At 34.6% G+C, this 27,193-nt stretch overlaps 1 protein-coding gene across 1 annotated transcript in view; it reads left to right on the top strand.

Annotated features, from left to right (window-relative positions):
* Positions 1-23,340, top strand: part of LOC145269024 (ovomucoid-like) — a 39,597-nt gene extending 16,257 nt beyond the window's left edge. Inside the window, exons 3-5 of the mRNA XM_080124599.1 lie at positions 3,059-3,220; positions 13,037-13,219; positions 23,095-23,340. Coding sequence (XP_079980725.1) covers positions 3,059-3,220; positions 13,037-13,219; positions 23,095-23,161 — 412 coding nt within the window. The 3' untranslated portion in view covers positions 23,162-23,340. The remainder of the gene's footprint in view (positions 1-3,058; positions 3,221-13,036; positions 13,220-23,094) is intronic.
* Positions 23,341-27,193: the final 3,853 nt, after the last annotated feature.

The raw sequence follows: 27,193 nt of genomic DNA, 5'->3' as shown, positions 1-27,193 counted from the left end.
TGTCCAAGTTGTAGTCAGGTGGGAAACAGGCAAGCGGCAGAGAGTTCCACTGGCATGCAGTTCTAAGAAAGAAGCTTTGCTCATGGAATCTACGTTTGGATTTAGGCACAGATAGAGAGTGGGGAAAATTATTGACAGTAGTTTCAGCCAGATGGGTGTTTCTCGTGAAAGATTGGCGAGGAGGGGGACGAGGGATTGGAGCTCAGACGAGCACCTGCCATGGAAATAACGATAAAACGAAGACAGGCTCGCAATATCTCTTCTGTGGGAGAGAGGTTGCAGAGAAGAGAAAAGGGCATTCCCCGTTAAACCACGAAGTCTATTTTGTACTATGTCAAGGCAGGATAGGCTATTTTTAGCAGCTCCTGTCCGGATGTGGCAGCAGTACTCCATCCTTGGACGTACTTGGCTTTTATACAGATAGAGAATTGCATCAGTAGTGAGATATCTTCTCGAGCAGTCGAAGGATCCCACCATTTTCCCAGCGTCCCTGGCAACAGATTTGATGTATGCGTTCCATTTCAGATCAGGAGTAAAGGAGGTCAAACCCAGAAGCTTGTCAAAACATGGAGCCTCCCCAGGACGAGAGCCATCCATTTCAATTGATGCCAGATGGGGATCAGAGCGTTGATGATGTAAAGATAGAAGCTTGATTTTGGATGCATTAAAAGTGACCTCTTTCTTAGTTGTTGTTTGACGACGTTTCAGCCAACTATTCCTCTGGCCTTTGTCAGGTGTCAGGTAACCGCGACGGGATCGGAACTCCGAATCTCCTAACTGAATTCTCATCCATAGTCGTTGTCGTCTCACCACGTTTTGGCTAAGTAACCCTCTGCCCGACTTTGGGTAGGATTGAAAATGCTATCCTTAGTCTCTATCCACTGCGCCATGGGCCCCGAAGGGCAATCAAGGTTGGATTTTTTTTGATCTTATAAATCTACGTTTATTTATTATCTGATCTTCCATGGTCGGATCCGTACCGAATGGCATATATATTATTCTAATTGCAATTCATTATTGAGATGAGTATTATTTATATTAATTTATTTATTGCGGACTATTATTCTCATCTTTATTAGTTGTTTCATGACGAAGGCCAGAGGAATAGTTGGCCGAAACGTTGTGAAACAACTAAGAAAAGATGAGGATAATAGTCCGCAGTAAATAAAAATTAATAAATAATACTCATCTCAATAATGAATTCCAATTAAATAATATATTGGTTCATGTTTTAATTTTTAGCCTTGCAGCAAACATGTTTTCATAGCTCAGGCATTAACATCAAAGGAATAAGTAAATCGTAAGCTAAACTTTTTGGTTTCGATTCTCGGTAGTGGCGCACGAGTCATTTTTTCAAAAACTTTTTAAATCATTATTATGAATTGGGTTTTTTTTTATTGTGTTAGCAGATTTAGTTATTACTGTAAATGTTTGACAAAAGTGAACCAAAGATTGGCGCCCAGTCGAGTATTTTCCATGAAAATAATCTATAAATATAAAAGCGAAAATGTATGTATGTATGTGTGTTCGCTTTTTCTGTGTGTCTACAAAAGGCTTTTTTCAGAGAAGCGGTCGGTCGGTTCACAACTTTTTAAAACTTTTTATATCACATATAAATTGTAATATCTCACAGTTAACAACGAAGCTCGCCTGTCTATTTAATTTACTCGATTTCGGGAAGATACATATTCAAGATTTGTCGCTCGCCGCATGTGGGTTAGTCTTTTTCCTATAACATCTTGGGGGGGGGGAAGCGTTCAGCAGTACGCAGTTAAACTTGACCTCATTAACTCATTAAAACGAGCACCTGCTAAATCCAAGTAATTAAATAAATTCAAAGGTGTTTCCATAAGCATTTCGCGGTGGGGCAATGGTTAACGTCGCACGCTTTTTTTTTCCACAACTTTGCCTCAACGGTTCAGGTTCGATCCTCATACTTACTTTTTTTTAACCCCCCCACACCTCCAAACACCAGGGCAATGCCGGTTACCCCTCGCTAGTATAATAATAATAAATACGAAATCTGCATTAATCAAAGTATCATATTTAAGCGTATTTTACAACCGGACAATGCCGGGCGGCATGTTAGTGTATATATAACTTTCTAGTTTGCATATTTTAAATGATTGCGAAATTATATATGCACCTGACAATTCTTTTTTCTCAGAATCAACACAGACAGATTTTGTCAGCATACAAGTTTATTTACAATTCACTCTTGGCCATTGACAAGAGAGAGAGAGAGAGAGAGAGAGAGAGAGAGAGAGAGAGAGAGAGGAAGAGAGAGAGGGCGGGGAAAGGAGGGAGGGGACAGAGCAACTGCATTTAGCGGTAAGTGTGTGTATATGTGTGTTTGTGTGTTTGTGTATATGTTTGTTTGTATGTGTGTTTGTGTATGTGTGTGCATATGTGCGTGTGTATGTGTGTGTGTGTGTCAGCCGGAATTTGTCACTCATACTAAATGACTGTCGTCTCTCCCCCTCTTTTACCTCTCCCTTTTGTTTATGTTGTTGTTTCATGACGCTGTGTGCGCTGTCCTCTTATCTCGGCATTGTTTATAGTCGTCCTGAACCTCCACTTGCCACTGGTAATCAACAATGTCGACTTAGGAGAGATGTGGGTGGAGATTGCACAACTCTTACCACAAAAATTTCACGCGCAGACAACCTTACCGTGGATATCCATAGTCTGTCAAGACTGAAGGAAACCTTTTTTTTTTAATGTGATTTGTGTTTTATAAATACATCAACCTACATTCCAGAAATGTAAATATTTTAAATATTTAATTGTTCATCTTTATTTTGCGTTACGCAATTCTAACTTCCTGACCTTGAATGCGTTTCTTTGTTTTCGGTGATAATTACAATTCAGGTCATTTTTATAGGATGCAAAAATATAGATAGTATTCAGCATTCCTAAACCTCATTAAAAACATACTTATTTTTAGGGAGGTCTTTTGACGAAATATTAAAATTTCAACGTACGATTTAATTTGCTTGTATTTTTCTGGTCTACATTCCAATTCATTTCTGAGTAGAGTTTTATTTATTTTTCACAGATGTTCGCTCAATCAAATGGCGTGCACAACAAATGTTGGCATGGTGCATGCTGGGAAATGCGAAGAACGGTTTGAGAAAATCGTCTGCAAATATATCGATCATATAATTTGCCATGGAATCAGTCCGATTTGTGGCACTGATAACCAGTCGTATGATAATGGGTAAGTATTTTATTATTGAACCAGCAGGAAGACCCGACATTGTCCGGGATTGAATGATGACCAACGAATGTTTCATCCTCCCATATTTTTATTGTCATTGAAATCGCTGTTTTTTTTATTTTACAAAGGAGTCACCACTTATCAAGGCCCGGAGGCCACTCGAGGATAAGGGTTAATGGAGGTAGATTAGTCAATGGGATTATAGCATAGTATCTGTTAGTAGTGGAAATTTTGTAAATTGGATTACTTAGGGGGACGGTTCATTAAGAACTTGTTTACGTTGGACTTGAAGCCAGTTGCCCATTTTTTTTTTTTTTTTTAATCAAACCATTTAATTTTCTGCTCTAGTTGGGGACACATCGTGTTGCTCTGGGAGGAAGCTTCACATGCCTTTCTGCAGTGAATTAGTCCACAATACATTGTAGTCTACATTGCACTGTAGAGAGCCTACCGTTGATTTTATAAAATTATTTTTTTTATATATAATGGCTTGAATTAAAGTTTAAAATGAAAAAAAAAAAGTCAAGTATCATCGTGCAATTGTGCTTTAAACATAAACATTCATTTCGAACGCTCCCCTGTCATATCAAAGAATCTTCTCAAATGCATTTTGTGATGTTAGGCCATGTAAGGTGGTCAAAATCGCCTGTTCTTCCTTCCATCGGATTATTTCGATTATCGATACTTATCGGCGACATTCCGATACGAAACCTATCTAAGAACACTGCCAGACACATAAAGTATTTTTATTTTTTATTTTTGTGTGAAATTTTATAAAAGTCGACCGAGTCGTTTTCGAGTCCATTCTCATGTACATAGACAAACACAAAGTTCCTTTTATATAATAGTGGAGATAGAGATATAATAACGCTGTATTTCTGTCTGTCTGTTTGTTTGTTTGTTTGTTTGTTTGTTCACATTTTGGTTAATATATACAAATGGTACACTGCTCTACGAATAGATTTTAATACTGAAAACGAACGCTTATATACTTTTACTAGCAGGCCGCCCGGCATTGCCCGGTCATAAAATACGCGTAAATATATTTTAATTAATGCAGATTTCGTATTTATTATTATACTAGCCCGGCGTTGCCCGGGTGTTTGGAGGTGTATGTTGAGCAAAAAAAAAAAAAAAAAAAGTGGTAGTGGGCACGAAGGATGAAAAGAATGTGAAAAAATAAATAAATAACGTGATATCTTTACTGTTGCGCCCATCGCCAAACCTGAAAATGGCGTAGGATTAACTTAAGGTTAATCAATCGAAAAGAGGGGATGACTTTCGAAAATATCGGCGAAAAAAGCGACCCCTCCCTGTAGAAAAGTGTCCAGTTAGGAGTGAAGGAATTAATGTTTTTGTTAGCCAATTTTTCGATATTTGTGGTCCAAAGGGTCGAGCTTCAAAACGATACCGATCTCATTCAAATCCGTCGCCTTTTTTTTAGGCATACATGCATACATACATGATGATTGCAACGTCTTGTCACACGAGTGCCACTCCTTCAGATATTTAAAATCCATGATTCCAAATGTCTGAGGGAGTATCTATACAAAGATGATGTTACAGAGTCTTAGCTTTGTACGACAGCTAAGTCTCTCTCTCGTTTCAAAATGTTGAGATCCAGCAACAAGCAAGAGCAAGATAGTCAGCAACAAATTAAACTGCAGACCAGCTTAATGCGGGTACTGGTCTCCCGCTTTATGGTTTTTTAAATCAGAGATTTGCTTCTGCTAGAAAGGTTGCCATCACCACGGCTTACGGGAGCCCTCTCCACACCAATACACATATACACACACACAAATATACATACATACATACATACATATATACATACATTGTAACAAACAGGTGAGATGTATATTATAGATTATATTGGACCCAATATGTATTAATGATTAAAAAAAAAAAATAACTTGTGTGCCACCACCGAGAATCGAAATCAAAACATTTAGCTACGATTTACTTTTTCCTTTGACATTAATGCCTGATATATGAAGACATGTTTGCTGCGAACCTAAAAATTAAAACATGAATCAATAGCTATTACGTTACGCATGCATATTCGTAATTCGACCTTCACCTGGCAAATTCCATTTTTTCAATTTTTACACTTTTGTACCGATTTTCCCTGACTAAAAAAACAAATATAAAGTTTCGCATGGGTTCGAATACCCTATACATTAAGTTTCATGTCTGTAGACCAAAAACTGACAGAGGAGTTTGATAGGCAAATCTTTTAAACAAATATATATACACACATACATAAATATATATAGAAAGAGGTTTGTGTTTACTACAAACTTTTTACGAAAATATTATGCAAGTATAAATCATGTAGAATATCTGCATGAATATAATTACACGTAATAGTTAACTAAAGATGATCATCCCATAAGAAAACCGAAAAAAACTAACAGGGAATTAATTAAAACGAATGCTTAAAAGAATATGCAAATTAGTTAGATCTTTTGCAGATGAATGAAATTCTACGAGCCGTTTGTTATAACAAAGTTCTATTTTCTTTTTAAATAAATAGAAAAAAAGGTTCGCCTTTTTTCTTCTTGGCCTTCGGGCCAAGATCTTTTTTTTCTGTTATGAAAGTGTAGTATCTGTTCCGGCAGATACTGCAATCAAAGACCATATGTGGGGGCAACACCACATATCAGACTATTGCTCTTGGGCAATCAGTTTTGGTCAACGTAGAGAAAACCCTTCATACCAATTGTCACTATCCAGTTCCCCCTCCCCTTCACTCTCCACATTAAAAAATGGCCTTGTGCCTAATTTGCTCAGTGGGGAAGCAAATAAATAACTAAATAGAAAAAAAGGGTTTTTAATATGAATATCAATACACAAAAACATATTTTGCTGGCGAATGTGCTCTGGGGTGCTTCTATATTGCAGATTTACTTTTTGTGGGGACCAACAGCTGACATAACATGACACGAAGTTAAGCAACGTTGAACCTGGTCATTACTAAAATGGGTGACCAATTGGGGAATTCCAGGCGCTGTATGCAGGAGGATGTCGACACCTCCCTGCAAAAAGTTGCAAAAACCTAACGTCGTCATCTCCCCTGACAGGGATATACATGCGACTGGGGACCGCTTGGGAATTTCATACTCCCATGGAACTTCTTCCTTTGGAGGAAGCCGGTTAAATCCGAATAGGGTTATTGCCGACGCACACACACACACACACACACACACACACACACAACACATGCACAGACACACACACACACACAAACAGACACACACACACACACAACACACGCACACACACAACACACGCATACACACACGCATACACACACGCACACAACACACACACCACACACGCATACACACAACACACATATACACACAACAAACACACACGCACACATACACACAACACACACACATGCACACAATATGCACACATGCGCACACAGGCACACAACGCACACACACGCACACAACACACACACAAGCGCACAACACACGCATACACGCACATAACACACACACACACACGCGCGCACACAACACACACACACGCATGCATACACACACACGCACACAACACACACACACACACACACACACACACACACACACACACACACACACACACATATATATATAGCTGCCAGCAGTATACCAATCTTGGAAGGGTGTCATCATCAGGATTGACAAAATTGGTCTCATGGATTCGTATATGTCATTTTAACTTCAATTATTTATTACAAAATATGCTTTTTTTTCTTAGTAAATGTTGGTTATCTCCCTTAGATAATCCACCTCTAAAGCAGAAGCTTCTAACATCCACTATGAGAACAGTAGTCCGAATAATTACAAATTTGAAATGCAAAAAAAAAAAAAAAAAGCTTGGGGAGGCTTATTACAACTCAAATTCCAGTGGAGACCAATGGCCACTGCTAGAGAGAACTCAATGGTAAGCGACTGTTTCGATAATGCAGATTCACTTTATGACCTGTGTGAAAGCTCCTTGTGAACCAATAATAATAAAACATATCTATCTTTGCTTGAGCCCTATGTACTGTTCATAACTTTATGTGCACACACACACACACACACACACACACACACACACACACACATACACACACATATATATATATATATATATATATATATATATATATATATATATATAAGCGAGATAAGACTGTGATAGAATTCAGATGAAAATCCTGATAGATATTACTTGAAGTAATATTTTCAAGGAGATCCTAGCCAAAAAGGAAAAGCTCAATATTTAAGAATAGAGCAATATATAAATTTAGTGGTTTAATTTTAAATTCTGAAAAAAGCAATATATATATATATATATATATATATATACTTGTTTTTGCGATACTTTTTGAATGAATTAGAGTATTTACGAAAGTATATTTTTTTTACCTGAATGCGAGTTGGGAATAATTTTCCCTTTAACCAATTTGGTACCCCTATATGGGGAGCTGCATATATATTGTTTTTAGAATATAATCATCTGCTGACACGTGTTTCATCGTCTACGACTCATCAGAGTGGCTGAATCTAGCGAGATTCGAAATCTGGACCCCATGGTAAGAAGCCTAAACTTTTACCACTCGTCCACCTCGCTGACTGTTCGGATATATCGCGATTTACGTTACTTGTTTTTGTTTTTGTTTTTGCAATAGGTTTTGAATGAATTTAAGTATTTACAAAAGTGCATTTTTACCTAAATGTGAGTTGGGAACAATTTGGTACTCCCATATGGGGAGCGACATTTATATTTTTTAAATAATATATACATATATATATATATATATATATATATATATATATATATATATATATATAAAGTTTGACTCATGTCCAGGTAACTTACATCTAAAATTTTAAGTGTTTGGTAGAGTCTGCAAAGGTCAACTCTTTCAACTTTGACTTCTTGGCAGCCAAATTTTCGTCCAAAACCTGATAAAAAGGTTGCTGCATATCTGAATACCCTTCATATAAAATTTCAAATGTTTAGACCCAAAATTGGCTGAATAGTTTGCTAGAGACCGCAAATTTTAAATCTTTTGAACTTTTACCCCTTGGCAGCCAACTTTTCGGTCAAAAACTGATTAAAAAGCTTGCCCTATGTCTGAATACACTTTATTTAAAATTTCAAATGTTTAGACTAAAAATTGGCTGAGAGGTCAAAATGTTTAAAACTTTGACCCCAATTTTGACCCCTTAACATTTATTTTTTTGGGCTCAAATCAATTTAAAAAGTATGATCCATGTCGAAGGAACCTATCTCTAAAATTTCAAGTGTTTAGACCTAAAATTGGTGGGGGAGTTTGACAGCCAAATTTTTAGCCGATTAAAAAGATTTTCCCAAATCTCAATACCCCTTATGTCAAATCTCGAGTCTGTAGATCGAAAATTGACAGAGTAGTTTGGTAGGGAAATGTACACATACAGACAGACACACACACAGACAAATACACAGACAATTTAACTTTTATAGATATATCAGACTATCGTGACGCGTTGAGTAGTCAGTATGTTATATTAGCTATGGAATTTATGCATGAGCGTGACACTTGTGACGTAAAGAAAATAGTTTTTTGTGACGTAACATTTTTATGAAAGTATATAAAAATGAAAAAAGAAAATAGATAGATTTCTATGAGTCGTTCTGTTTATTATGTTACATATAGGGGTTTCATTGAGAGAGAGAGAGAGAGAGTCTTACTATAAGTGATGTTTAGAAGAGAGTCTTTTATTAAGAGGGATGTTGAAAGACTCAGAGAGAGAGAGAGAGAGAGAGAGAGAGAGAGAAAGAGAAGGAGAGATTGTTCATTTTATTGTAAGAGACTTAGAGAGATTGTTCGTTTATAACGATTCCTATATATTAAATGTTCATTCCTTAATTGTGTTTATGGAAGAAGAAGGAGAAGAAGCTCTTTGAGTGAAGGGGATAGTGTTCACTGTTCAGACATTATGTAGACATGATGTATAATTGTTTATTTTTGAAAAAAAAAAGAACAAACTTACAGCCATTGAATTATAAGTGGTTTCCCAAACTTATAGGCAAATGCCCACTGAACAGATACCATAATACTTAAACCCGCAGTTAAATTCAAATTTTGATATATCTTTTAATTTAAACGCCCCCTCCCAAAAAAAACAAACAAACAAACAAGAAACAAACAATTGAGACGCTGAAAACGTACACAGTAAAACAATACGTTTTATTGTCGCATTGATTATTTATTTGTAACGCAAATTAAAAAAAACATTTTCGGGATTATTTATTTATGTTGGTAGTGTAGAAGAAAATGTATGAATGTTTTTTAAGAAAAGTGTATTAAAACATGGAGAATATTTTTTTTAAAAATTAAGGCTGTGAGTAAATCACCGTTGTAAATTGCTCTTATCGTTGTCAACGGGTTAAAGTACATTTATTTGTAAGAAAATTGCGTTAAAATAACTTAAACGTAATTAAAAGACATTTATTTATGTTGGTAAATAGAAAATGAAAATAAAATATAACTTTTTCATTTATTTTAAACAAACATTCATGACCCATTGGGTCAAATATTTAATTTATGTTAATAATAAGGTCAATAAAACTAATTAAGACAATGTGGAAATGAACGATGTAAAAAAAAGTATAAACAATTGTTTATTTGGATAATTTAAACACGAAAAAAAAAACAATTGGGATGCTGAAAACGTACACAGTAAAACAATACGTTTTATTGTATTGATTATTTATTTATAAAAATAAAACAACATTTTCGGGATTATTTATTTACGTTTAAGGTGTATTAAAAAATGGAGAATAAATTAAATAAAATGAAGGCGGTGGGTAAATCGTCGTTGTAAATGCTCTTATGGTTGTCAACAGATTAAAATAGATTTATTTGTAAGAAAATTGCGTTAAAATAATTTAAACGTAATACGAGAAATGAACGATGTAAAAAAAGCAGAAGGTATTAACAATTGTTTATTTAGATAATTTAAACGCGAAAAAATAATTGAGATGCTGAAAACGTACACAGTAAAATATGTTTTATTGTCGCGTTGATTATTTAATATAATATATATCATATATGAAACAGGTCGATGATTATACGTATTATTAGTAATCACGTTTTGCGTTTGCTTCCCATATCTCGAAGTTTGTTATTCAATAAATTTAAGATATTCACTTTTCGAAGGACGTCCGTTTGTTCGAACGAAACCGGTCCAGCAATTTGTGTTTATTTGTTTACGCTGTTATGGGTCTATGTTTATGTACGTATGCGCAACCGGAAGTCGTAAACCGGATGTTGGATTACAACACCCGTTACAAGTTCATTTGAGTTTTATATATATATATATATATATATATATATATATATATATATATATATATATATGCGTTTTATCTGTAGCTTCCTCAGACTTTTACAGAAATGTTCGTTATGATGGGATGAAAGAGTGAATGATGTCAGGGGAGGGGTGAGAGAAAAGCGGAAAAAAGAGGTCTCTTTTCTCCGCTCTCCTCGCACCCCTCCCCTGACATCATTCACTCTTTCATCCCATCATAACGAACATTTCTGTAAAAGTCTGAGGAAGCTACAGAAGGCAAAAAAAACAAAAAAACGGCCGGGTAGCTGAAACAATAATGTAACTCAACAGAAAGATACGGTAATAAAAAATAAAACGCATATTTGCTCTACAACAGTATTGACCACTTTCTTCAGTGTTTATTAATTACCATTTTTACTATATATATATATATATATATATATATATATATATATATATACATACATAGATTATATTTTCTCATCTACTTTAAAATCTTTACTATTGCATAAAAGGAACTTTGTGTGTGTGTGTGTGTGCGCGTGCGTGTGAACGCGTGCATGCGTGTGTTCGTTTCCTATGGACTCTTAAACGGCTAAGCCGATTATTTTGAAATTTCACACGAAGATACTTTGCGTGCCTCGCAGTGTTCGTAGATAGGTTTTGTATCGGAATGTCTTCGATAAGTATCGATAATAAAAAAATCCGATTAAAGAAGGAGCAGGTGATTTTGATCAAAGTGAACGCCTTATACAGCCTAACATCACAAGTGCACTGAAGAGGTTTTATTACCGCACAAGAAGAAAGGCCCATTATATGAAATAAACACTAGGTTCTTTGATATGACAGGAGCGCATTTAAAATAAATGTTTCTGTTTAGAGCACAATTGAATTAAAGTTTAAATTGCAAAAGTCAAGTCATTTTCACCGCAAAAGTAGAAAGGTCAGTCATATAAAGTCAACAGTAAGTTCTTTGATATGACAGGGACTCGTTCAAAACACAAGTAAAGCATGACACTTGACTTTTGTATTTTAAACTAATTCAAACTATTATCTCTTCTTCTCTTCTTCTCTTCTTCTTCTATCTATCTATCTTCTATTCTATTCTATTCTATTCTTATATATATATATATATATATATATATATTATTATATATATATATATATATATATATATATATATATATATATATATATATATATATATATATATATATATATATATATATATATATAAAATGAACTCATTTTTTCCCGTCTGATTTTGACATTAATAGGATTAAAAATAAAGATATTTCATGCAAATATAATATGCACAAACGGCAGAACAATATCTGAGGTGTGTTATAGGCTTATTATTTCTCAAATTCCTCGATAATCTTAGATTTCTATACTTTTTCTGCTGAGAAGTCACGGCCAAAATCGGTTAAGATCAATGGAAGTGGTAAAATATTTTCTCTCTAATAAATTCCTCCTCCCCCTGCCACCACTTAACACCGTTTGGAGATCGTTCACAAGGAACAGTTGAGAAGAGAACACCGGTTTGGCTTCGTAGTTCTTTCATGTGAAGTTATTTAAAATCACTAAACTAAGCTGCAGTGCTCTGTGGCGTAGTGGTTAGCGTGCTGAACAATTCACATTATATTTTCACGTTCGCGCCGACCTACCGTAGTCGTTTTTTTTTTTTTTTTTTTTTTTTTCCTAAACAACTGGAATGGACTTTTCTTGGTGGCCGAACTGTTAACGTTGCAGATGTTTTTTTTTTTTTTTTTCACACTTTATTTTCCTACTTTTACTCATGACTCCGGGTTTGATCCTTCCTACTTACCTACCATAACATTTTTTAAAACTCCTCCCCCCCGTCCCGGAAACAAACACTCGGGCAACGCCGGGTACCCTCGCTAGTGTATAAAATAATTTTATAAAACCAACAGTAAGTTCTCTACAGTGCATGTAGATTACAATCTATTGCGGAATAAGTAACTGCGAGGAGGCATGGGAAGCTTACTCCTGGTGCACCGCGGTGGGTCCCCAACTAGAGCAGGCAATGAATCGATTTGATTGAAAAATGGGCGATTTCACCGATTTCGATGGGAGAGTGGAACGTTTGTTGATCATTGTTTGATCCCGGGCAACGTCCGGTCTGCCTGCTTGTCTATATATATATATATATATATATATATATATATATATATATATATATATATATATATATATATATATATATTAATTTGACAAACGTTTTTTCTCTTTAAGCATCGCATCCAAAATTTTTCATAAACTCGTTAGCTTTTCATTAATTCTTTTCATTTTTGCCATAAATAGAAAATTCAGCTAAAAATGTTTAAAAGTGAAAGGATCATTTTGAAAATCAGAAATTTTGGTTCGATTTAGACACTGATTCCGATACCACAAGCAGTTCCGATTTTTCTGATTCCGATTAACCGTCCCAAACGCTGGTACATAACATGTCTTATTTATTTCTGCTTTGCAGGTGCGAGTTGGTGAAGGCCCACTGTAAGGATAACACTATTGATGAAGCTTACACGGGATTCTGTTCGACCACGACAACGCAGGCACCCGTGACTATGGACGCATTCTGTCAGTCTCTGGTGAAGACCCCGTGTCATGGCGTGAATCCAATTTGTGGCACGGATAATGTCACGTACGACAATGAGTAAGCACTTTTTCTGTCTTCTTGTTTCAGATATGTCTTCTTTTCTGCAACCTCTTTCCTACAGAAGAGATGTTGAGAACCTGTCTCTGCTTTATCGTTATTTCCATGGCAAGTGCTCGTCTGAACTTCAATCTATGGTCCTCCTTGCCAGACTTTCACGAAGAACACTCGTCAAGATCTTTTTTTCTGTTATGAAAGTGTAGTATCTGTTCCGGCAGATACTGCAAGCAAAGACCATATGTGGGGGTAACTCCACATATCAGACCTTGGTCAATGTAGGGGCAACCCTTCATACCAACAGTTACTATCCAGCTCCCATTTCCCACCCATCGGGAGCTGGTCCCCTTTTCCCTTCCCTCTCCCTCTCTTTCCACATTAAAAAACGGCCTTGTACCTAATTTGCTCAGTGGGGAAGCAAATAAATACATACTGCAATCAAAGACCATATGTGGGGGCAACACCACATCTCAGACCATTGCTCTTGGGCAATCAGTTTATGCCAATGTAGGGGAAACCCTTCATACCAACTGTTACTATCCAGTTTCCTCTCGGTGGAACTGGTCCCCTCCCTTCACTCTCCACATTAAAAAATGGCCTTGTGCCTAATTTGCTCAGTGGGGAAGCAAATAAATAACTAAATAGAAATCAATCTATGGTCCTCCTTGCCAGACTTTCACGAAGAACACTCGTCTAGCTAAAACCACTATCAATAATTTCCCACACTCTTTATCTGTGCCTAAACCTAAACGTAGATTCCATGAACAAAGCTTTTTACTTAGAACTGCACGCCTGTGGAATCGAATAAAATGCCCAAAAAGAAATATTTTCAGTTCTGAAGTTTTCAACAATTCAGTATATAGCGACACTGTCTTTATAATCCAATTTTTAGTTTTATGTCGCTCTCAGCAGGATCAACATTATAAAGGGTAGTTTAAATAATTCCAATTTGATGAATAATTTCTTGATGTGGTGAAATATCCGTCCTTTCACATTCCATGCGATGGAGCAACCTCTCGCTTGCATCTTCATGCAGTGTAACAATATCTCTTCAGCATCTGTGCGATGCTGTAATATCTCTTTTCCATCCCCGTGCAATATGTAATTATATACATATGCCTTTGTGCGTGTGTGTGGGTGTGCTTGTGTGATAGACGATCCCGTCCTCATTGTGTATGTAATGACAACGTTATATATCAGCGAAAGAACTGCAATTTATTTACATAAATATACATGAAGAAGCGATAGAAAGAATGAGAGTTCGTTAGAATAAGAGTTTGTTAGAATAAGAGTTTGTTAGAATAAGAGTTTGTTAGAATAAGAGTTTGTTACTTGCGATCGGTAACTACGAAAGGCTGACTGGCTGAGCTTCAATCTATGCCCCCCCCTCGCCAAATTTTCACAAAAAACACTCGTCTAGCCAAAACCACTATTAATAATTTCCCACACTCTTCATCTGTGCCTAAACCTAAACGTAGATTCCATGAACAAAGTTTCTTTCTTAGAACTGCACGCCTGTGGAACTCTGTTGAGGAGGACAGAATGCTCTGCTTGTGTGATAGACGATCCCGTCCTCCTTGTGTATGGTGAATGTATTGGATGGTAAAAGGATTTGAAAAGCAAAAGGTCACATAATGACAACGAAAACATACCGATATATATTAGTGAAAGAATGCAGATTTATTTACATGAGAAATATTAAAGATACAGATAGAAATAATGAGAGTTCGTTAGAATAAAAGTTCGTTACTTGCGATTGGTAACTACGAAAGGCTGACTGGCTAGTCAGGAACTGGCCGGGTGGCCGATGCCCCCACCAGGAGCGATTTCTGTCGCATCTTGATTGGTCGAGCGTTCAGCAGAAAGAGAAAGAAATATGAGAAAAAGGAAGTGACGTAGCTAGGTCGCTCTCTGAGGTAAAGGGCGACAATCGAGTTAGCCTGGGAATTTCAATTCCCACAACACTCTTCCGATTGCCTGCTTTCCAGCTGACTACAATCTGATTGTCTTCAAGTCCAACGTAAACAAGTTCTTGATGAACCGCCCCCCCCAAGTAATCCAATTTACAAAATTCTCACTACTTACGTTTGCTACGTTATAATCACATTGACTAATGTATACCCATTAACCCTTATCCTCCAGTGGCCTCCGGGCCTTAATAAATGATGATCCCCGTGTAGAAACACACACAAAAAAAATAAATAAAAAATAAAGTTGATGCAATGACCAGAAATCGAAACCAAAACCGTGAGCCTGATGTTCCACGAATTAAACTATTCAGATTTCCGGTAATTGTACATAAAACCAGACCCTAACTTGCAAACACGCCGGCAGGTGGCGCCCGCGTCTGTCAATTGAGCTATGGAAGCACAAAATGGATACAATACTTCCGTTATTCTTCAAAACTGCTTACTTACATTTTTGGCAAAAATATTAAGATTTCTTTTGTTAATATATTTTTTTCAAACATATGTGAATAAAGTTGATGTCATGACCAGAAATCGAACCTGAAACCGTGAGTCTGATGTTCCACGAACTAAACTATTTAGATTTCCTGTAATTGTGCATAAAACGCGTCTGTCAATGGAAGTATGGAAGCATAAAACGGACATAATACTTTCGCTATTCTTCAAAACTGCTTACTTATATTTTGGGCCAAAATATTAAGATTTCTTTTGTTAATATATTTTTTTTCAAACATATGTTAATGCTTGTGTTATGTTAATTAATCCGACTATTATTCTCATTTTGGGTGTTATTAGCGTAACGTTTCGGTCGCTGCAACCTGCGACCTTCTTCAGGTGTTGAAAACATGCTTCTTTTTCTCTACTAAGTAAAAAAGAGGTGGCTCTGCATTACAAGAATTCGAATCGTGGGTTTGAAGGTGGGTCCGTAGATCATAAAGACGGTTCAATCTTCAGGGGTCACTAAGATATTTTTTATGACTCAGTTTTTCGGAATATCTATACTAATTGTTAATAGCAGTGAAAAGAATGTTGTACGAAACAGAGGATCGATACCCATGCGTTTTTTTTAAAATATAATGCAAGGGGGGGGGCAAATCTTTATGATCTACGGACCCATCCCCAAACTCACGGTTCGGATTCTTGTACTACAGAGCCAACCTCCTTTCCTTAGTAGAAAAAAAGATGCATGTTCTCAACAGCAAAGAAGATCGCAGGTTACAGCGATCGAAACGTTGTGCTAATAATATATATATATATATATATATATATATATATATATATATATATATATATATATACGAGCAAACAGTTAATAAAAAATGTTAAAAAACACTTTGAAATGAGTTAAAAACATATTTAATCTGAAAAGGAAACACTAGATAAGTGGATAGTCCTTATCCCTTACGGGATCTTTGACTTACTTGTTGTTTCATCAAATACTTCTGCATGCAAAATCTGATCCCGCATTTTGGTAATTCCTACCCTCTGATGAGAAGGAAAGTATTTCATCGAAACTCCGCGGATTAAGGACTATCCACTTATCTAGTATTTCCTTCTCAGATTAAATATGTTTTTAACTCATTTCAAAGTGTTTTTTAACATATTTTATTAACTGTTTGCTCGTATTATAAGCTCTATTTCCTATTTGGTTTTATCGAGTTTTTACATGTGGCTGAGATAATTTTATAAATATTAATTCTTTAATATTCATAATATACTTTAATTTTACCATCTTGGACCATTTTGGTAAATTTAATTGTAATTTATATATATATATATATATATATTTATTTATTTTTCATGCAAACAACTCCTTCAGAACGTTAAAATTTCGGTACATATTTTTTTTTTCAGATTCGTTTCGTTATGCAGGAACAAACGGTTATTATTATGTCAATATCGTCTATTTTCGTGCATATGCTATTCATAATGAAACGGACCTGTAAAAAAAGTACCTAAATTATGACATAAATATTTATAAATATGAAATAAATATTTAGATATTGAAATCTAACTATACTGTTATTCCGTTATATGTGCTCTGTTGTAATATTTAACAGACATCGAGCTTCTAAACAAAAAGGATTGGTATACACAAAAAGTGAAATATAATTGAAAAAAAAAAACGTATTTAATCCAAACACCACACGCACATTTATATATGTGTGTGCCTGTTTCATTATAAACAAGTTATGATCCCTGAAATAACATTAGGACTATTGTGAATTCAAGAAAGCAAGTTGATTCAGAGATTGAAAATTTTAGGTGCTAGTGCAGAGAGTGATCCGCGCTATTTTTTTAAAAATTGTATTTCCAAGTTTAATAAAAGTTTTATATGCTTTTTTTTATTCAATTGTAAGGTTGAAGTATAGAATAGGTACAAAACACCCTCCCCTCCTTATGTTAAGAATGGCTTTTTAAAATAATAACGTTATTATTTACGTTCGGATCACTCTCTGCACTAGTACCCAATTTTATTATTATTACAAAATAATTTTCCGATGAAGGACTAAATAGTTTTTAAATTTTACTATTTTTGTTTCAAGGTTTAAAAAACACTTCCAAGGCTATATGCATATACTAGCAGATAGACCCGGCGTTTTTGGACACAACACGTTGTGTCTGAGATAGTCGCAAGTAAACAAACAAAAGGCAGAAATTTGATTGGCATTTCCTACAACGCATCTCTCCCTTTCTGGACACGCCTTTCTTTTTATAATCTTTTCTTCTTGTTCCTTGCCGTGACGTCATCTCGCATACGGCTCGGTCATTCGCATACGTCTGCCATAAACAGGTCCGCGCTTTGTTACAAAAAGGGTTGCAGTCAAAAGTTTTTTTTGTATCTTTTTTTAGGATTTATCCGGATATGAATCGCATATAGATGTAAAAACAAAAAACAACAACAAACAAACAAAAAAAGAACAAAAAAAAACAACAAAAAAAAACAAAACTTCGTCACTCCCAGCCAAGAAAGAAGTGAAAAGAAAGGAGAAAGAGTATGTTGAACGAACCAAGATAGAAAAATAGAGATATCTTTGCAGATAGTATAATTTTTCTTTTCTATCTTTGCTTTGCTCCATTCTGACCAGAACTGAATTTGGATTAAAAAAAAAAATAAAAAATAAAAATAAACAGGCCAAAAGCTAGAACCGATCAATCAAAATGCTTGTACCATCTGTGTAAAGTTGTATACCTTCTTTTTAACGGCGTCCTTACATTTTAACAAACCCAACACGTTGTTAACTCCGTCGCAAGAAACACAAGAAAGGAAAAAAAAATCAGTTCTCTTTCTTTTTTAACCCTACCGGGCCGAGTTACCGATATACCGGTAATTTCCAATTGCTGCTTAACCTTGATTAACGTTCTGCAAATGGCTTCCTTTGACTAAAGTAGCTATGAAGCACTTTGACAGGTAAACGGAAGTACGCCGTTTTTGACCCACTTGACCAGAGCGAGACCAAGGAGTTTAACGGTGCAACGAGCGTTGGATAAAGTGATAAATTCTGATTCAGACGAAAGCAAATTTGATCAGGAGTTTCTGAATCAAGTAACGCTAGTGATGATGAATATATCGATGAAGGAGAAAGTGATGATAATTCTGACGATGCAAATCGGCCTGTGCATCAAAGAGGGCTCCACCTGTTGGGCAGACTGGCACACGAAGGCTGAATGCTGGTGGCAAAAAATTATTAACGTGTTTAAAATATTTTCACAATTTTATTCAGGAGCCAGGCACGGGACCAAATTAGATTCAGTAGCTCAGGTCTGGTAGGGTTAAATTTGTTAATTTTCACTTTGGTGTCTGTAAACATAAAATCTAGTGACTGTTTTATTTTGAAAACTTCTACTGAACAACAGACTCGCAAGTGACGACAAACATATCTTACAACTGAACACAATCCATTAATTTAGAACCCAAAGGCTATTCTGTCTCTGTGAATTACAGAGGCCCAACTCACCCCCCCCGCCATCTCTCTGCTGTTAATTTCGAAACATCGCTAAAAAACATCCCCAAACCCAGCAAGCATAGCTATATTATTAAATTAATCCAAAAAACAGATGAACTAATACGCCGAATGCGATGGCGAGCAAATCTCTTCCTTAAAAATGAAAACGTAAACAAAAAAGAATCCTATGGTTTTAAAACCCTTAAAAATGCGAAAACAGTAGACCTTTTGATAAACTTTGAAAATGACCTTTTAAACGTAATTAAAAACCTAGAATTCCACAATCGACCTAACAATTTCCAACGGAAACTACACAAAATCGTTAGAAACATAAACAACTCTAATAAAATATTTGTAAAAGCAGATAAAACCAGAAACTTTTACAAAATAGATAAGCAAGAATATAACCAACTAATCACAGAAAACATTACAAAAAACTACAAAAAACTAGACACAAACGAATGCGACTACATCGATATAATAAATACTGAAAGTAAACAAATTACCGATAAATTAAAAATTAGCGATAAAGTTGGCAAATTGAAACCTAGAGAGTCATACATTCTGAGTAAAGACCACAAATGGGACTTTAATAATAATCCCAGCACCCGCCTGATAAACCCAACTAAACCAGAAATAGGTAGAATTAGCAAAACTATACTTTCTAGAGTAAACAAACAAATCAAACAAGACCTAGAACTAAACCAGTGGGCAAATACTACCGAAGCAATCACCTGGTTTAAAAATATAGAAAACAAAGATAAATGTACGTTCATACAGTTTGACATCATAGATTTTATCCCTCGATATCCGAAGAACTTTTTAAGATTGCCCTAGAATTTGCCGAGGTATACACTGATATATCCTCAGAAGAAATCAACATCATTAAAAAATGTAGAAAATCAGTTCTAATAAATAACCATAACCAATGGATAAAAAATAAAATGAAAAATTCATTCGATTTGGCGATGAGTGCCAGAGACTCTGTAGAGGCATCAGATCTTCTGGGATTATTCACAAGCATATTCGATGCTACGGATATCGGCCTATATAGAGATGACGGACTAGCTATAATAAAAGACTCCAACAAAGTCAAGGGAGAAAACTTTAAGAAAATCATACACAAAGAAATGAAAAAATTAGGCCTAAAAGCAGACGTATCAGCTAACATAAAAATAACAAACTTCCTGGACGTCACGTTAAACTTAGATAAAAACACATATGAACCATACTTAAAAGATAACGCTACTCCAATTTACGTAAACCCTAAGTCCAACCACCCACCATCAATTATAAAACACATTCCTAACTCGATCGTAAGTAGACTCAGTAATAACTCAAGCGATGAAAATGCATTTAACAGGTCAACCAATATCTACGAAACAGCCCTAAAAAATAGTGGATACAAAAATATCGATATCAAATATAAGCAACAAAACACCAACAACTATAATAAAAGTAAAAATAGAAGAAAAAGAAGTATAATTTGGTATACGGCCCCATACAATCAAATGTTAAAAACAAAACTTGGCAAGAAATTTCTAGATCTTATTCAAAAACACTTTCCCGCAACCAACCCCTTACACAAAATCTTCAATAAAAATACCTTGAAGTTATCTTACAGTTGTTGCGAAAATTTAGAGATGATAATTAAGGCACATAATAACAAAATACTAAATGAAATCAATGTAAACAACAACAAAATAAACACTAAAAAAAGTAGACACCATGACAGAAATAAAACCAACACTAGCAGAAATAATAATAATAATAATAATAATAATAATAATAATAATAATAACAAACCAACCCCAGACAAGAACAACCATACCATAAATAATAATAATAATAATAACGAACAAGATAAATGCAATTGTAGACACCGCACAATTTGCCCAGTCCAAAATAAATGCCTAACAAAAAGTGTAGTTTATCAAGCAACAATATTTGCGAAAGAAAACCCGAATAACAAGAAATATTACATAGGCATGACTTCCTTAGATTTTAAAGCCCGATACTATGACCACAAAAGTACCTTCAAAAATAAAAAACACCGTATCAAAACAACACTAGCGAATAAATACTGGGAACTCAAAGAAAGCGGACATTCGCCGGTAGTCGAATGGAAAATAATGAGACAAGCTACCACATGCAGACACTTGGACGACCCATGTAAATTATGCCTCCATGAAAAATTTGCTATCCTGTACTTTAAAGAACCTCAAAATCTATTAAACTGTAGGCGAGAAATAGCAAACAACTGTGTTCACAAAATAAAACTCACTCTAGGATAGCGATACAAAATAGCTTTAAAACTAACAATAACAATAGAAAACAAACAAATAAATAAATTAAATAAACATGAATATACATAAACGATCACACATATATGTATATATATATATATATATATATATATATATATATATGTGTGTGTGTGTGCATGTGTGTGTACACATAGGTATATTCATATATATATATATATATATATATATATATATATATAAAAAGGAGGGAAAAGATCTACCTTAAACCACTAACCTAGTTCTAAAACAGATCCCTTGTTCGATAAAATGCATGCCCATTGGTTGATAGGAGGGGGCGCGGTGGATACTAGAAAGCTGATTGGCTAACTAGAAATCCTCAACATATATAAAAACAAGAAGCAACCACAAAATTCGCGCATAAGCCTGACGAATCCTACAGTGGATGAAACGCAGAATATTCAGTGTAGCTTAGTCGCCATATATATTTTATAAATTACTATATATATATATATATATATATATATATATATATATATATATATATATATATATATATATATATTTAAAGTGATGGTTGTGTAGTTCCAACGAGAGAAAAAAATGTATATTTAAAAGAGTGTAGCCATCAACAATTGGTTTTTTTTTTAAAGGTTTTCATCATATTTTTATTTTTAAATATTTTTATAACGCGTTTCGAGCTTAGGGTGTGCTTTCTTCAGATGTTTTCGTAATAAGTTTTTCTTTAAGACAGAATGTCTGAGACCACACATCACTCTGAAAAACACATTTAGTATCAGCGGAGGTAAAAATAACTTTCCAAACTCCCATTTTAAAGAAAAACTTATTACGAAAACATCTGAAGAGAGCACACCCTAAGCTCAAAACGCGATATAAAAATATTTTAAAATAAAAATATGATGAAAACCTTTAAAAAAAAAATACAATTGTTGATGGCTACACTCTTTTAAATATATATATATATATATATATATATATATATATATATATATATATATATATATATATATATATATATATATATATATATATATAGACTTGCTGTATTTTAAAGTAGATAATCCAATAAGATCACTAGAAAAACATGGAACCTTGTATCTGAAAGGACATTACTTTTTAAAGTACAGAGTGGAACAAAAAAGTTTCGCCCTAAAAAAAAAAAATAAAAAATAAATAAATAAAAAAATAACACGCTAGCTTCATTTAAAAACTTTTATTGAAAAAAAATCAATTCAGGTAACTTGATTATGTAGTAGTACTGACATCTATTAAATGTAGCCGCCTTCAGCCTCAATCACCATCTTGATACAGGTTCGAAACTGGGAGCTTACCTTTTCCACAAGCGCTGGCGGGAGCACGGCGGATACTCGGCGAATGGTGTTGTGGAAGAGGCTAAGAATGTCTTCGTTTATGTCGTCTGCCATGTAGTTAAAAATTCTCTCGCCACAACGGGGTCAAACTTTAATCCTCCCCGGAAGAAAATTTCTTCTCCAGTCCTCGCCACGTGGTGATTTTGTTTTCTTTTTACTTTCCTTTCTCTTCCTTCGCTGTGACGTCATATTGCGCACTAGCTCGGTCATTTGAATATGTCTCATGCGGCTGCTGCTGCGGTTACAAGCGCTAGCGGCTCTGTTATAGCTATCCTTAATTAATTATTGTGCTTTTTTTTTTTTTTACAGTTGTGAATTTGAAAAGGTAAAATGCAAAAATCCCGATTTACGTGTCCAGAAAATAGGCGTCTGTTAAAGATGTCGTCTACCTTTCAGTAAATCCGGTGCCAATTGACTTTTTATGGATATTTTACGACCCCGGAAAACACGGAAACTAATATTTGAGAGAGAAAAAAAATCTGTTTCATGTTATGCTTTTTATTTGTTTATCAAATTTGTGTCAATAAATGAAATAAATGATTTTTTGACACCGTCGGCCATTTTTTTTTTATATTCATTTAAACTATTTCTGCTATTTTTTTTTTTTATATAATTATTCTATATTTATGTTACAGGAAAAAGGGCTGTCCCCTTTTCCTGTAAATAAAAAAAAACATTAGATAAGTGAAAATAAGATTAGGATAGACCGAGATTCGAACCTTGTAAGCAAGGTTCAGAAATAGATTCAGAAAATGGAATGTTTGAATTTGCATTGTTAAATTTCATATAAAATAGTTTAGATATGTTTGTATTGTAAAAAGAATTTAATTGTGCATTCTTTTTATCAAAAGTGAAATAAAATAAGGTCAGCTAGAGAAAAGAATGAACAATAGAAATTAAAAATATATTGAAAATAGGTTAAAAAATAGGTTAGTGAGAATTCTTTGTGTAGAAGTGTGTTTTGGAGAACGGTCCCTAGCCACGTGAGTGGGTCACGTTTGAAACCATACGTCTGACGTCATAGAAAAAAAGGAATTCTCGATAATAGGAGCTATGATTAGCAGAGATAGGCAGTCGAAGATCAGAGGCAGTCGAGTCCGAATCGAACAGTCAGCAGAGTCGGTCGGACAGAGCTAATATGATCAGAGGAGGGTCCCTATAGAAGCGAAGGGAGAACGTTTAATCATCTAGATCAACTTTGAATTCCTTGACGTCATCATCATTCGACTGGTCGATCTGATAATAAAGAAGTTATCATCATATTTTTGTAAAACTGTGTCGTGTCATCATTCAACAGCAAAAGGTAATATGTGAAACATACTTAATATAAACTTTGTCTCCCTCACCGTATTATGAACTTTATGTAACACTTAGACCGAGATTCGAACCTTGTAAGCAAGGTTCAAAAATAGATTCAGAAAATGGAATGTTAGAATTTCGCATTGTTAATGTTCATATAAAATAGTTTAGATATTGTTTGTTTGTTTGTTTGTAAAAAGAATTTAATTCTTCATTCTTTTATGGAAATTGAATTAAAAAAGGTCAGCTAAAAAAAATAATGAACAATCTATATAATACTAAAAGTCTATGGATCTTGTATGTTTGCAATCAGATTTCCGGTTTTCAACATCCGGTTGCGCATGCGTAAATAGCAACGTCTTCAATCCGTTATTCCAATTCCGGAATTTTTATATCGCTTTTAATACAAACAATTTCATTTAATTTGATCAAATAGTTATTTATATATACAAATGATACATAGATTCATAGATAATTATAATATATATTATAAAATCTATTTATCTATGAATCTATTAATAATATGAAATATTACCCTATACAATTTATGGAAAGAAAACACCTCTCACTTTCCCTCTAATAGATTTCAACACTCCTACTCCCTCTGTTTTCGTTACGTACGCGAGAAATAGTTACGTGTATGTGTGAGAGAGAGAAAAAGAGAGCGATGTAAAACTGGATAGAGTTATCCCCCTTAACTAATGCAGACCTTTTTACTAGAGGGCGTTATTACAAAAAAATTTCTTTTTCTTCTTCCCATGTTTTTTAAAGTCGTCTGCTTACATTTCCAAACGGAAAGCTGAATCGGTAAATGCACACATTTCTATTACATTAAATAGTGTTTTCCTTTACACAATGGGTACTGAATTTGAATTTAACTATAATAAGGATTATGATACCTGTTCAGTGCATATTTACCTATAAGTATGACCAACCACTTATAATTCAGTAACTGTAATTTAAAAAAAAATAACAATTATAATAAACAGAACGACTCATAGAAATCTATCTATATTCTTTTTTCATTTTAATATACTTTCATAGAAATGCTTCTGTTATGTAAAAAAAAAACTATTTTCTTTATGCCACAAGTGTCACGCTCATACATGAATTCCATAGCTAATATAACGTACTGACCCAACGGGTCACGGGTGGTCTAGTACAATTTAAAAATATATTGAAAATAGGTTAGGTTGAAAAAGAGGTTAGCGAGAATTCTTTGTTTGCAGAAGTATGTTTTTGAAACGTATGTTTAAGCCACGTGAGTCGATCACGTTTAGAGCCATACATATGACGTCATAGCAGAAAGGAAGATTCTCAATAATAGAAGCTAGGATTAGCAGATGAGTTAAAAGGGAAAGGCCGTCGGGGAGACAGGTTCGAGCAGTCAGCAAAGGCAGTCAGAGGAGGGTCCCTTTAGAATCGAAGGGAGAACATTTAACCATGTAGAACTATTGTGAATTCCTGACGTCATCACCATTTCGACCGGTCGAATGAAATAAAGAACATCATCGATTTTTGTAAGTGTTGTCTTCGTGTCGTCATTCAACAATTGAAGGTAATGTGTTAATCATCTTAATATGAACTTTGTATAAAACCCATCATAAGTAATGTGTTATCCTCCTCCTCCTCCATCATAAGTAATGACTGTCCCCTCCTGTGTTAAAAGAACTGATCACCCTCTCTCTTTCCTGAATATATGTAATAAGAATCCACAGAACGGTAATATGTATAAATGTCTTCCCTCTCTCCAATATGAATGTCACCATCATATCTATTTTAATATGAACTCACCGTCATCTCTTTAATATGAAACACTATACAACCTTTAATTGTCATTGCTTCGTATTTGTGAAGAAAAATTGTTTACAAAGGGGGGGGTACTCTAACAAAGATCGACAGGTGATTATCTCTCTTTCATCGATCTTCCTATTCATCTTTATTAGAGAAGCCTCCCCTTTGTCAACCATTAACACATACGAAACCGCAGCAAAAAACAAAAAAACAAAACAAAACAAAACAAAAAACAAAACAAAACAAAAAAAACAGAACAATTCCAAGAATACGAAAATATCTACGGAGCCAGTAACTTTTCTCCTTTCTTTTCCAAGACTGCAACCAACATGCCTGAAGAAGGTCGAAGTCCAAACCGACCGAAACGTTGGACAAATAACACTCAAGATGAGAAAAATAGTCCGATCACTACAAGTAATGTAAGCAATCAATCCTCGTCTCAAAAATTCAGAAATTTAATATATTAACTACTTATTAAATCTTATCCTCGAGTGGCCTCCGGGCCTTGATAAGTGGTGAATTCTATGTACAAAAAAAAAACCAAAACAAAGAAAGAACAAAAAAAAAAACCAACAGACATGCCCGTGTAGCAGAGACGAGATCTCCCCCGATATCGAGCAAGAGTTGAGCTAATTTACATATAAATCGACTCACACAAAGAACAAAGAGCATAAAACCGGTTGACGTCTAAAAAATAAACGACACATGTTATCTGAGTATCCACCGCGAAGAACGGACCTGGCTAAAGTGGTGACCCTTTCTTCAACAAACACATTATCCGTGTACAAAAAAAAAAAAAAACAAAAAAAAAAAACACACGCACACACAATTCTACCTAACATCGGTTTAAACATCTTACTTGAATTACAAAAGAGCAACTGGCAAAAAAAAAAAAAAATAAAATAAAAAATAAATAAATAAAAAATTGCTTCGGACGAAAACTTAAACTCCATTGAATTTTTTGCTTTAGTTTTGATAACATTTATTTCCTTCAATTAAAAAATCACTACAAAGTTGTACTACAGACTCGCATGCCTTTGTGTAACCGACTTCAACCACAGCATACCGTCAACCTGGACAAATATCTCCACAACACAGACGATACAATCAACAAGTGTAGACTCCCTTGCACTCATCATTCTACGATCATCTTCTGGTTCAGACGCATCAGTGTCGAACGGTGATGATATTCCCACACCCTTTCTTGGTGGGGAGTCCTGTGGTAAAGAAGAGATTATGTGTCGTATTTCTGATATTTTTTTTATTAAATATAAACTAAAAATAAAAATGTATCTTTTATTGATAAACTTTAAAG

Source organism: Euprymna scolopes, chromosome 45 (genome assembly GCF_053919585.1).
Source record: "Euprymna scolopes isolate OS-2025 chromosome 45, ASM5391958v1, whole genome shotgun sequence".
Classification (NCBI taxonomy): Eukaryota; Metazoa; Mollusca; class Cephalopoda; order Sepiida; family Sepiolidae; genus Euprymna; species Euprymna scolopes.
The sequence above is the reverse complement of the archived record's forward strand: the minus strand, read 5'-3'. Positions and strand labels throughout refer to the sequence as shown.